This window comes from Panthera onca, chromosome B1 (assembly GCF_046562875.1).
Source record: "Panthera onca isolate mPanOnc1 chromosome B1, mPanOnc1 haplotype 2, whole genome shotgun sequence".
In the NCBI taxonomy this organism is placed as follows: domain Eukaryota; kingdom Metazoa; phylum Chordata; class Mammalia; order Carnivora; family Felidae; genus Panthera; species Panthera onca.
The window spans coordinates 180,352,204-180,364,885 of NC_138342.1; the positions used below are offsets into that span (position 1 = coordinate 180,352,204).

General features: G+C 37.8%; 1 protein-coding gene across 1 annotated transcript in view; it reads right to left on the reverse strand.

Moving 5' to 3' along the window:
* Positions 1-2,292: 2,292 nt before the first annotated feature.
* The window catches only part of SGCZ (sarcoglycan zeta), a 1,087,629-nt gene continuing 1,077,239 nt past the window's right edge, over positions 2,293-12,682 (reverse strand). Inside the window, exon 8 of the mRNA XM_078445396.2 lies at positions 2,293-8,051. Coding sequence (XP_078301522.1) covers positions 7,857-8,051 — 195 coding nt within the window. The 3' untranslated portion in view covers positions 2,293-7,856. The remainder of the gene's footprint in view (positions 8,052-12,682) is intronic.

The following is a 12,682-nucleotide window of genomic DNA, read 5'->3' on the forward strand; positions in this document are numbered from 1 at the left end:
GAATCTGATTTTTTTTTTTTTGACTTCTACTTTACTGATGCTCCTTTTTTAAAAATCAAATCCATTTACTTGTAAGGACTGTACTGCTTCAAGATGGATAATGGATCACAGTAAAAATAAGTCATTTGTAGATGTCAAAAGATGATATGTAAAAGGAAACTTATATTTTAATATTTTACTTTGAAATTTCAGTTATTATTTAATGAATTTAAATTTTTTTATATTATGGTGCTCTGCTCTAAAGCCATAACTTATTAAATTTATTTTTTTTTCTGGGCTTTTAGATCACCTTTAAACAGCGACTTCAGTATAATATGCTATACATTCATAATATACTAAAATGCCATTAATTCAGCTATAAATTCAAGACTATCTATAAAATCCAATTGGGTAGTGAGATTGACGCAAGGACACAAAGTATTATATCTCTCTAGAATTTGGGGTATGTCTTTCTTTGGCTTTATATTTCCTTAATTAATCGTAAGAACAATAGGTAACTTTCTACAGATGTCCAAAAGCCCTTAGGTGTGGTGGCCAATGAATTCAGAATCTTCTGGCAAGTTGTAAACATCAAGAAAATACTGAGTTCACCATATTCATAAAATTCAAATGGTATGAAATTTTACCAAGACTTTTCATCTACAATACTTTTCAAACTGTCACTTTCCTGCATTATAAACCAAACTCATTTATAGACACTACTATATAAGACACATAAAAATTGCATAATAAGAAAAACTATATATTTTCAAAAATATCTGGCAAGATCTCACATGCTTTGGATCTATTCCATTTACATTTGACATCTTACACATTTTGTATAATTTGTATACATTTGGGGTAATTTATTCAGGTCTTAATGAATAATAATTATGAATCAATTGAAATTCTCATGCTTTGTAACACTCTGATCCTATAGCATCTTATCATGTATAACTATTAATAGTGAATAGAGGACAAATTTTTAAATGAAATGATTTCTTTTAAGCATTGTGTTTTCTTTATTGGCCCATGGATAAATACCTAGGCCAGAAGATTCTTTAGAGTTAACATAGGAAATGTTTATACATTGTGAAGCGACATACTTATTTTTCTCTAATGACATATTCTATACCATTTCCTTTTAAATATTGACTTTCAGGAAACTTAAATATAAGCTTAACATTCAACATATTAACTAGTTTTATTTTAACGATTAACCTTTTTGTTCCTTCATTCTTCTCTGTGGCTTTAATTTCATTTTTATTCTGTTTTAAGTGTTGACTCTATGTTATAAGAAATCTGATATTCTTTCTGGTAACAAGTGATATATTGGAAACTAAGTGATCACTACCTAGAAAACCGGATTAGATCAGTTAAAATAATCTGCAAATGTAATTTGTTCTAATATTTAATTGTAACATAACATGCTTTCTGTGCCAAGCCAATGTATTTATCTTATCTTCAAAATTTATATCCACCACGAGAAACAAAAAAATGAGTGGACTGGGCTAGTTCTGAGAAAAAGCATAGTATGTATTTGTAAGGTGCAATTAAATCTTTATGAGACAATCTTTCTCCTTTTAGTATCAATGCTATTTCTTTAAATAACAAAACACCAGAGGGGCAATTTATATTTTCAATAATTCCAAGTTATTCCTTTTTTGAGTTAGAATACTTTTTAACTGGAAGAACATATTTAAAATCACTAGTGATTACTATAATAGCAAGATTTTTCATTACCATATATCTCACTTTCATAGAAAGTAATATTTCTTATTGAAACCGAAGAAAAAAATACATACATATACGTATACGTATATGTATGTATACGTGTATATATATGTATGTGTGTATATATATGTATATATATACACGTGCCATTGCATGTGTATGTATTTATGTGTAATGATACGGGTCTGTGTAGGGATGTATATTTGAGCAAATAGCAATTCGTTTAATCTTAGCCCCAGAATCATACCATGGAGATTGTAGAAGGGATGAACTATTAGTTAATCGTTTGGTAAAATGTAGTGACCAAGAATTTTAAATCAATTTGATTCCTCTAGTTTCACTGGGCATATGTTTAAGAAGAACAATATGTTCAATTTTTCATAAGGGAAGCATCTTTATCAAGTATAAATATACAGATTAAAGTAAAATTTGAAAAGCATATGTCTTATTAGAATTGATATCTAAAACACATAATTGAAAAAGGTCTCTAATCACTACAATACCCACATCCCTCCTCTTCAAACTTTTTTTTTCAGTTAAATAAATGATAGCATGTAAATTTTGATCCTCTTTGTTTTGACTATCACGTTTAATCATGGTTACACAGTAGCACCAAAATCAGGACAAAATACAAGTATTACAGGAGAGATCTTAAATTATATGAGCTCATTGCATGCTTCAAAGGTCTCATTTTTTGAGGAAAACAAAGTTTCCAACTGCCAAACTGGTGCGTTTTCTCCCAAAAGAAATAGAACCCAATCCACCCCAAACTAAACAAAAGATACAATAGACTGATTTTTGAATAGATAGGTTATCTACAGTTTATGGGACAGGTAGTCCATTTAAATAGAAAAAGATTGATTTTACATAAAGCAAGATAGAGTACAAAAGCACAGCTTTTGTATTTTGGTAATATTGCAATTTTACAAACATATTGCATAGTATGTGTAAGAAAATAGTTCCATTTTTCATATATCTATATATACAAGAAAACATTTACATGAAAATTACAAAACAAAATAAATGAGTAGTGGACCTGGTTTAAAGAATTGTATAAATAACGAGACACTCAAACTTGAAATTACGTATCTCCATTGTTAGCGAATGTCCTTGCACATCTTCAACCCTGTTTGGCTCTTATTTATAAATATTCAGACAAATGAGGTATTAAGACTGCAAAAACATAAATGATCACAGTTCATTATACCTCATTTCCTTTCATGTTTTTCATGGACTTTCTCAAAGAGTGGAACCGCTTCAATCAACACTTAAAAAATAGCCCTCTGGTTCTGAAAGTATTTCAAATTAATTACATTCTCCAAAGAATTTTTACCAAGCAATGAAAGTTGAAACTCCGCTGAGTAAATCCATCCGGTGCCCATTTTAGGATATAGTCTTTATATACTGGTCTTATGAGTATCAAGGAGCTTATTATGCATGTATAAAAGGTAAGTGGACTATACTAACAAAATTTTCCTTCCGAAACCACAACGGTAATTAATGATCTACAGCTCAGAATCCTGCACGGAGGATGTTTACTGCCTCATGTTATAATTATAAGCCCTCCTATTCATTTGAATAAATTAGTAGAAGCAGCAGGGTTGCAGAGCTAAATACAATAGAAATCCCAGTCTTTGGTCTTTGATATTTAGATAACTAATGAATTGCAGTATAAAACAATATGAATAACAGTGTTCAATGAGGTCATTCATTAGTTTATGATTATTTTAAAAGAATAAAAATACAATATCATTTTACTTTGTGATAATGATATTATGCAATATATGCAATATACATTACTATCATATACTACTACATAGAGAAAATACGTTCTCCAGGTATCTTTTAAATATGGTCACATGAACAATTCGAATTAGACCAAAGCTGCTGGAAGAATAAGGTAAGGCCTTACTCTTAAGTAACTCAAATGTGAATTTGGCTTTGATGGCTGTATAGAAAATTTGGCCATTAGATATCTTCAGCTATTTTAATAATTTAATATTAGGATACTGACACTGTTATAAAATATAGCACTTAAATGCATTAAACACTCTCCAGCCTTCTCCCAACTGCTGCCTCACACAGAGATTCCATGCTTGCAGTGACACAATCCATGAGGAGTTTTTATTGTATCCAATGCCAGTTTTATAAAATGAGGCACAGTCCAATTGAGTAATTCAGAGGGTAGAATATGCAGCAAATTTGAATGGTTATACAAATTCAGCAACTGACTTTGGTGATCAAATTACCTTTTCTTCAGAAGACCAGTGCTTTTTAGTCTGATGGGGATAAGTAGGAACAGAATGACCAATAGAGTATTAATATTTGGTAAATATCTCTATTAATTTCCTAAACAGTCATTGTTAATAAGACCCAAATATATTCTTTTTCATATATTTAATGCCAACCATAGTACGGAAGCCTGTCAACGAAGCATTATTTCTAAAAGAGACATTACTGTCCACAAGGTGAGAGCAAGAAAGAATATAGAAAAAGGAATGAGGAGCAGGGTGCTGGAAAGATCCGCATTTTAACATTTACAACCAACATGTTAAGGTAGAGAAGATCACTAATGCTAGTTTAGACTATGCTACTGAACTCAAGATTGCTGAGTCTCTTCTTGAGTGAATCAGTGAAATTTAGAGATGAAAGTAACCAAAGGAAACTTCTAGTTGGCTGTACCACTGTCACAGGTAAGTAAACTGTGGCTGAGATAACGAAGCGCATTCCTTAAGTACCTTTCTTGAGTAGATAGGGGCAGGACTAGAACTCAAACTCCAGGCTCCATCTTCAGAGATTTGGGGGACTGAAATCTAAGATTTCCTGATTAGTGTAAAATTCGAAGTATAGATTGATCTTAAATCCTTCAATAAATAATTATGTACCAAACTATCAAGCTTGTGGTTCCTAATAAAATAAGGCGGGGGGGGGCGGGGGGGGGGGGATAGGACCAAGAAGTACAGGGTAGAAATTTTAGAGAGGTTGAACAAAAGAAACAGGAAATTTGGAAGTATTTTTTTTGAGCGTGTCTCATTTAAATGTTCTAAAAGAACAAGGAATAGTGTGTCTTTGCTTCTCTCCTTTCAACCTCCCCAGAATCAGAACTCAAATACTTGCTGTTCATTCATTCCCAGCTAAAAATTTTAAGGCTAGGAATACTGTCAATCCCTTTCTTTCCTTTTATGCTCCCTGCCTGTGGGCCTGCCTTCCTCCCTTCTTCTCTTCCCGCCTTCTCCAGGATAAACAGAGTTTATTATCTATGTGGGACACCTTAAAGGAATTATTTTTTTCCGAGTTAAATTTAGGAAAGATGAAACCTGCATCTAAGTAAACTGCACTATATTTATATGTGTTGTCATATAAAAAAATGCTATTGGAGAAATATGATGAATCTGTTTAGTCTGCAGTTAAAGAAACTCTGTAATAGGAAAGAACCAAGCCTTCATTTATGAGGAAATGAAGGACTTTTAGGAGCAATCGTCTATGCCTTCAATAGAAACTCGAACTCTGAGGCTGAGTCTATACTTAGATTTTCAGGAATCTAAAACAGCCAGCCGAGTAATTTAAACCAACCACTCAGTGTTGGATAGGAAAAGCCATCTGTATCACTATTTTTTTGTACTAAATCAAACAGATATTTTTACATCATTCAGACCTAGTCTAAATCTCTTAACATATATTTCAAATTGTGTCTATACCACTTCAAAACCTATTTGAATGCGAAATTGGACAGCCCGTCACTGGAATTGGATTTTATATCGTTTGTCTCCTCATTCTGTTTCCTTTTTTCTCCTCTTATGACATATAATTTTAAATTTCAGCGGCCCTTCCACCTCCTAAAATATTTGCTCGTGAAATTAGAACATGTTAGAGCTGGAAGGAATCTCAAGAGACCATTTGATTTCGTACTTTTGTCGTATAGTTGAGTAAACTGGAGTCTGGAGATATCCCCAGACTGCCTAAATCAGCTCACTGATCAGTAGAGGACAGAGCTGAGATTAGAAACAGCGCTAATTACTAATCAAAAGAATTGTTACCATTTGACTAAAAAAACCTTTCTAATTGTTTTAATTGAGGGATGTTTAGAACTTGAATAAGTCCAAATTAATGCACAGTGTTTTCCTGAAAGGTCCATAACACAGTGATTAGCACCCATAATTTCTCAAAACTTCTTGTGTTATATACTTCGTGTACTTGGCTAACCCAGCATGAGAATTTCTCACATTAAATTCTAATGTTTTAATTTACATAAGTTGAACTCTTACGTTATGCTAGGACTTTGTAAGCAACTGCATAGTGCTTACTTCAATAGGAATTTGAGTTTTCTATAATAACTTCTAAGCACAAGTCAAGTTCTATTGTAAAAAGTGATACAAGTGCGCTAGCTTTCTGACTTTTTGCTGAGTACAGAATGCATTTTAGTAAAATGGAGCTTTTTCAAGCATTCAGTAGGCTAGGTTATCTAAACAAGGGTATGTATGTATTCTGGCCAAATGGTTCAGTTTGTTGCTTACATCACCTAATTTTTCCTACTTTTGCTAAATTATTCAACAGGGTCCCATCCCCACTTTGCTGCTGTGGAGGCCTGACTTTCAAAGGATCTACAGTCACAGAGCCCCGAATGAAGCTTGCACACACCTGCCATCGGGTGCATGGGGGAAAAGGAAATTGATTGACATGTGAAAATTAAGGACTTACCTTAATCAACTCATCTTCCCATAATAGGAAAGACTTAAATACAATTTTACATTCTTGGATTCTGTAAGTTTCAAGAATTCCAGTTAAAGAGTGCTGTGAGCAACAAATCTGCATTATTCTGGAGTTATTTATTCGTGCTACTTTACAAAAATAAGCAGTGGAGAATGGAAGGAGCTAGGATTTCTGATGCCAGGGTAGTTTAACAGTCTAATAAAGGTAACCAAATGTTAAGAGCTGAAAGGAAACACAACCAAATTCCTTAAAATAGGAATGTAATGGAGTAAACACATTTTCAACATGTTTGTTAACATTTATAGTTTTTACTGTTTAAGCAGGGAGTTATAATTTACTTTCAACCATCCTTAAATCTTAATCTCCAATAAAAAAGAATACATAGATATAATTCTGAAGGTTATATTCCAATGGAAAGTGAACCCATTCTCGGCATAATGCATCACATTAGTATTAATTTATTTAGAGGATATGGTTGAATTTTAGCAGTCAGAGTCAAATTTAAAGTGAGTGGAGAAAACAAAGAGTTGTACTATGAGAACCTAGTGTAAAAGATAGCAGGTGAATTAAAAAAAATAAAAATCTATGGATTCCATACCATCAGTAGATCTCTCTTAATCCTATCTTATATCGGAATAAATTAGATGTTTCGTTAAAAGCAAATACGTCACATGCAAAAGCCAAGTAAATACTATATAAGGCCATTCAGATCTGACAAATGACAGTATAATGGCATTTTGTTAATTCTGTAAAGATTATATTGCTGAGTGCTTTCAAAATTACCTAATGTACAAAATTCTAGACTTAGTAGACAAAGAGTAACAACACACTGAATTCAAAGAAACAAATAAAACTCAAGGTGGGGTTCTGTCTTGTTTTGTTTCGTTTTGTTAAAAATCATGTATCGAATTTAATTTTTAGTAAAGCAAGCATTATATAATGCTTCAAAATTTTAAAATTCGGGGATAAAAGTTTACATCCAAAAAGATGATTGGAAAATTGTGCTTTCAGACTGTCGAATTAGTTTTCTGACAGGGTCAACCATCTCATCTTGCCATTGGATACTGAGAATTTCATCTATGTAATGTGTATGTGTGCAGTTCATATCCAGGTCCTGCAAAAATCTAAAACTGTGTGCTTCACTTCACGTAGCAAAGGCACCTATGTTTTTCTCCCTTTTGAGCAAAAGTTATGATCCAGTTTTCCCGCGGAAGGTGATTTTTTTCCACTGTTCTGTCACCCACACTCTCTGCGTTGAGCAGTACAGTAAATCACAAGAGAAGGTGGCAGCGAATCCCTGCTTGCATGGGAACAAGTTGCTCTGTGGACCATTCGAAGAAGCTCTGGACTGATCACAAGGGAAACCGAGCAGAACTGTGAAGCAGACGGACGGGAACAAAAGGCTATTCTGGTGTGAGGAGAAATCAGTCACTTCAGCTCCACAAGCAGATGCTGCTACTGGACTGACAAGTGGAACCTAGTCCCGCTGGAGAAAGGTAAAGTTTGCCATTGGGGCAGACACACAGTTCGTACACTGCCTGCCGAGAATTTGAGGAGCTGGGTGAAGACGATGAGAAAGAGCCGGTCGGTAGATTCCCCAGCCGGATTTTCTCTGCGTTCAAAAAGATCTAGGGGGAAATGAAAGTGCATTTCAATTCATTTTAGCATTCTACATTCCTCGGAGCTTTACAACAGGGTCTAATAAGGAAGACCAAACAACAAACAATGCTATTGGTTTTAGCTGCCACGCTTTGTTGAACAAACAAATTACATTCCGAAGGCACAGCCCAAAAGCTCGGCAGCTCTCTCCTCCTTTGAGACGTGGTGCATTCTGACAGAAAGCCCTCCATCTGAAAAGCAATACTGCACAATCTGCTTAAGGGGCCAACCCACTTATTCAAACACCACAGAAAATTAATGAGTTTGACAGAGTCTCTCCCTTTCAACTTCTCAATCGTGCCTGGTCTAAAGAATATACAAAGAAATAAGGATGTGCATGGAGAGGGCGTTACTGAAAGGATGGACAGTTAATAATTAAAAAAAAAAAAAAATTACTCTCTGGCCTGATGTTTCAAAAGTCATAAAATCGTGTTGACAGAGAGTCTGAAGGAAATATACCAAGTAGATAATTCACACTATTAACAACAATTATTAGATACAATCAGGTTTGAAATCTCCATGAAATGTACTACTTGTATGCCACACTTCCTTTGCTGTATTTTCTAAGTTGCAAAATTACCTCACTTATTCCAAACATGGACTTGCCACGTTGAGGGACAGTGATCACGTCATTTTGACATGCAGGGGGAAAGTTTCAAAGAAAGAAAAGCTGAGTCATGAATTTGAATGAGCAAAGAAACCACTTTCTGGAGCTATTTCTTCATTCCATTGTTAGGTAGCTAATTACTGCCTACAGGCGTCTCTAAATCGACAGGAGAGTCTGAGATTACTCCATTTCCCACATATTTGCTCTCCTCCAAGTCCTATTTGTTTCTCAGCGGAAATCCTAGGATAGCCCCCCAACTGGCCTGCCAGCTGCCATTCTTGTCCTCTTAGAGCCTATTTTACATCTTCTTGCTCAGTGAACTTCTACAAACTGCAGACCAGGTCTTGTCCCCCGCCCCTGCTCAAAATTCCCTGATGGTCTCCCACCACATTTATCATGAATATGGATTCCTTCCCAAGACTCAGGAGCCCTCCAAGATCTGGCCTCTCTCTAACACCATTTCCGGTCACGGTCTTTGCTCCAGCATTTGCATTTTCTCCAATATATCAAAAGAACTCTGGCCTCAGGTCTTGTTTACTCCCTATTTCCTCAGCCTGGAATACTTTTTTGCTCCAGATATTTGCAAGTGAGGTTAGCTATTCACGGGCTGGTTAGAAAACGGGGGTAGGAGGGTGATTTCTGCTTTTTGCCTTTTTTGGGTATTTGTTACTATTTTTAAGTATGTATGTATTTAAGTTCAAGTTAATTAACAACTACTGTAGTATTAGTTTCAAGAGTCTAAATTGAGATTCATCACTTACATATAATACCCAGTGCTCATCCCAATAAGTCCCCTCCTTAACTCCCATCACCCACTTAGCCCATCCCCTCCCACCTCCCCTCCAGCAACCCTCAGTTAGTTCTCTGCATTTAAGAGTCTCTTATGGTTTTTTATCTTATTTTTCTTATTTATCTTATCACTGTTTTTATCTTATTTTTCCTTCCCTTCCCCTATGTTCATTTGTTTTGTTTCTTAAACCCCACCTACGAGTGAAATCATAATTTGTCTTTCTCTGACTGACTTGTTCTGCTTAGTTTTTATTATTTTTTAATAGCAAACTCCTTTATGTTTTATTTTTTAATTAAAACATTGAAACGCAGGAATCTATCGCATGCTGCAAATAAGACAGAAAAAGAGTTCATATACCAGAGACATGTATATTATAGATTACTTTGGATGTGCTCAGATCTCTGCTAAAAGGTCACCTATAAAAGGGTTTTCTTAACCACTCCATGAAAATAACACTAATCCATTAATCTCTCTTTGACAGCTTTACTTTTCTCTATAGTACCAGTCCCTTCCTAACATTGTATTAAGCGTGCATTCCTTCATTGTTTGCCTCTCTTACTTGCAAGGTCGATCTATAGCTGTCTTTGGTTCACAGCTGCAGAACAGTGCATAAAATTGTGCCACTGCTTGGTGCACGAAATCGTGTTCTTCCTTCGCCAGTAGGCATGTCTCTCCCCTCTACTCTGGTACAAGTGTCACCCTCCAGCAAAGCCCAGTGCATTCACTTCACCCTCCATAGAAAAGGTTCTCCTTATTGGTTCTCCCATAGACACGTATTATTATATTTTATTTTGTTCCTTAGTTGATGCTATTTTACAGTCCTATTTATATCTGCCTTTATATACTAAATTATATCCTCCTTGAAGATAGAATCATACCTGAAATTTTTTATAACTTCACAGTGTTTCACTCTGCAACATGCAGTTTCCACATAATGTAAAAATGGTGGTGGAATAAATGAGTAGATCGGAAAGCATAGGGATGATTGAATTCACCAACAACATTCGAGTTAAAGTGTCATTAAAACTTTCATTTGTAGGTGTCAAATATTGAAATTTATCACCCCGTAATTACTTCTTTAAGGGTTACATAATTACTGCTGTGCTCCCGTTCTCATTTTTTTAAGGAGACTTTTTTTTTCCTGATAGGAAAGTTAAAAGCACACAAATCTAAGCAGAAGGAAAGGACATATTTTGGGGTAGAGAGGCTGGGCCTCCTTTCTCCTGGCTCTGTGTCCCCTTGTTGAGCGACCTGAGTGAGTGTACCACCAACTAGTGACATAGTCTGGGCTCTTTAGTTCACTTCTCCCCAGGTACCGAGGGATGACTTCTCTACTGGATGGGTTTAAGAGAGGAACTGGGCTCGCACTTTCCTCACTTCGTTTTAGAAGCTAGCATGCTTTCAGAAAGCGGAAATCTCCGCTTTGCCGGAAACATGTTACCGGGCGAGCTCTGGGACAGCCGGGTTTAGGTCTGCATGTTTGCAGAGGAGTTGGCTCCGAGGAAACACCAGGAGCTGGTATTTCGTCCAGAGAACCACGGACAAATAAATAAGACGATGGAGGGTGGAAATGGAAAGCTAACGAACGTGGGCTGAAGAGGCTCCTGTGGGATGGGACCGGAAGACACTGTGAGTGGTTCATTTATTAGTAAGCACAGAAATCCACGTGGCTGGTTAGCCCTGGCAGTTTGGCGCAGCTTTGCTGACACAGTTTCTGCAGCTATGGAGCCCCGCTCGTTGCTACAGCTACGGAACTGGTCATCCCCCTGCCCCTGCCTGCAGCCTGAGGGAACAGCTGTGGAGAGTGGCGGTTTCTGTACAGGCAGGGTGTGCAGGTGGCAGCTGTGGACACAAGCACAGCTGTGGAGGCCTCACCATTTGGCCTGCTGTGAGCAGAGCAGCAACACACCCCCCCTCCCATGTTCTCCAATCTCTACTCTTGACAGCTTGTCGTCAGAGGACAGCACTTAATTCCGTGAACTTCTGAGATTCAGACTGTACCCTCACCCGTTTAGGGGACGTATATTTTATTAATAACTTTAAATGCGTGGGGCTTTTGGAAATGATATTGTCTTGGCTTGAGATAGAAAAAATAAATCGTGAGGTGAAAAGAGGTGTTTCACGTCGACCCTTTCCAGCCCAGCTTTGCCAGGTTTCCGCAGCATGTTTGTGAGACCCTCAGGGACCTCGGGAACAAGTCCCTGCGCACCTGGAAAACTCCTTGCTGCCTGCTGGCCACCATGAGTTTTCTTGCAGAGCAAAGCACCAGCTAAGAGGCAAGCGAGTCCGGGGCAAACCAGCTTGCGCCAAGACGGAGCCCAGTACTGAACTTTCACCGACTTTCCCCCCCTCATTATGATACTAAAAATCATGCCCAGGGGTGGAGATTTAACGTGGTAATTAAACGCGAGCAACACTTGAAGAAGCAGGACCCTTAAGCGCACAGGTGCTTCCACTCCACCCTCTTTCCAAAACCTGCTTCTTTAAAATATTCTCCCTGACCTCTCCTCGGAGAGTCAGCCTGGCCATTGCTTCGTTTTTGCCGCCTCCCTGGTGCTCCAGCCTCAGGAGCACGTGCTTTTTCATCTCGGGTCCGGCCCGATTTCCACCATTGCTGGACGCAAGGACCCGAGTCGATCTGTGGACCAGGAAGGGGCCCTAAGATGAGACGCGACCCAGTAGAACTAGGGACGCTAGACCCGGACCAACGCCCACGACTGAAGGGCCGCCAGGCCTCTCTGGTCGGGGACTGGTAGGTCTCCAGCCTCCCCTTTTCCTCACTGCCCCTCAGGCAATGCTCTGGCCCCATCCCTTCACCCCTGTCAGGATTTTCTTTTCTATCTTCTCTTAGCATTTTTGGTTGCTCCCGTGTCTTCCTTCAACAGAAGGACGTAATCTCAGTGACCGGACTGCACCAGGGCTCCGCTCCTCGCAGGTGGCAGGGACCTGTCCCAGGCCCTGCAGGTGCAGCCGGCCTGGGCCTTCAGAAGGTAGTTGACGCCACCCACAGACTTGGAGCATTAGAAGCCTCCCACTGGAGCAGGGGCCCCCTGGTTCTTATCTTTGCTACCAGTACCTTTGGAAAAAGGGACTCCCATTTAGGTCCCTTTGAGCAGTGATTTTGGGAGATTCCCTCCAGGACCGATTAACCCGGTAAGGGGCTAGAGTTCCTGGGCTAGAGTTAGAGTCCGCTTTTGGGCCTC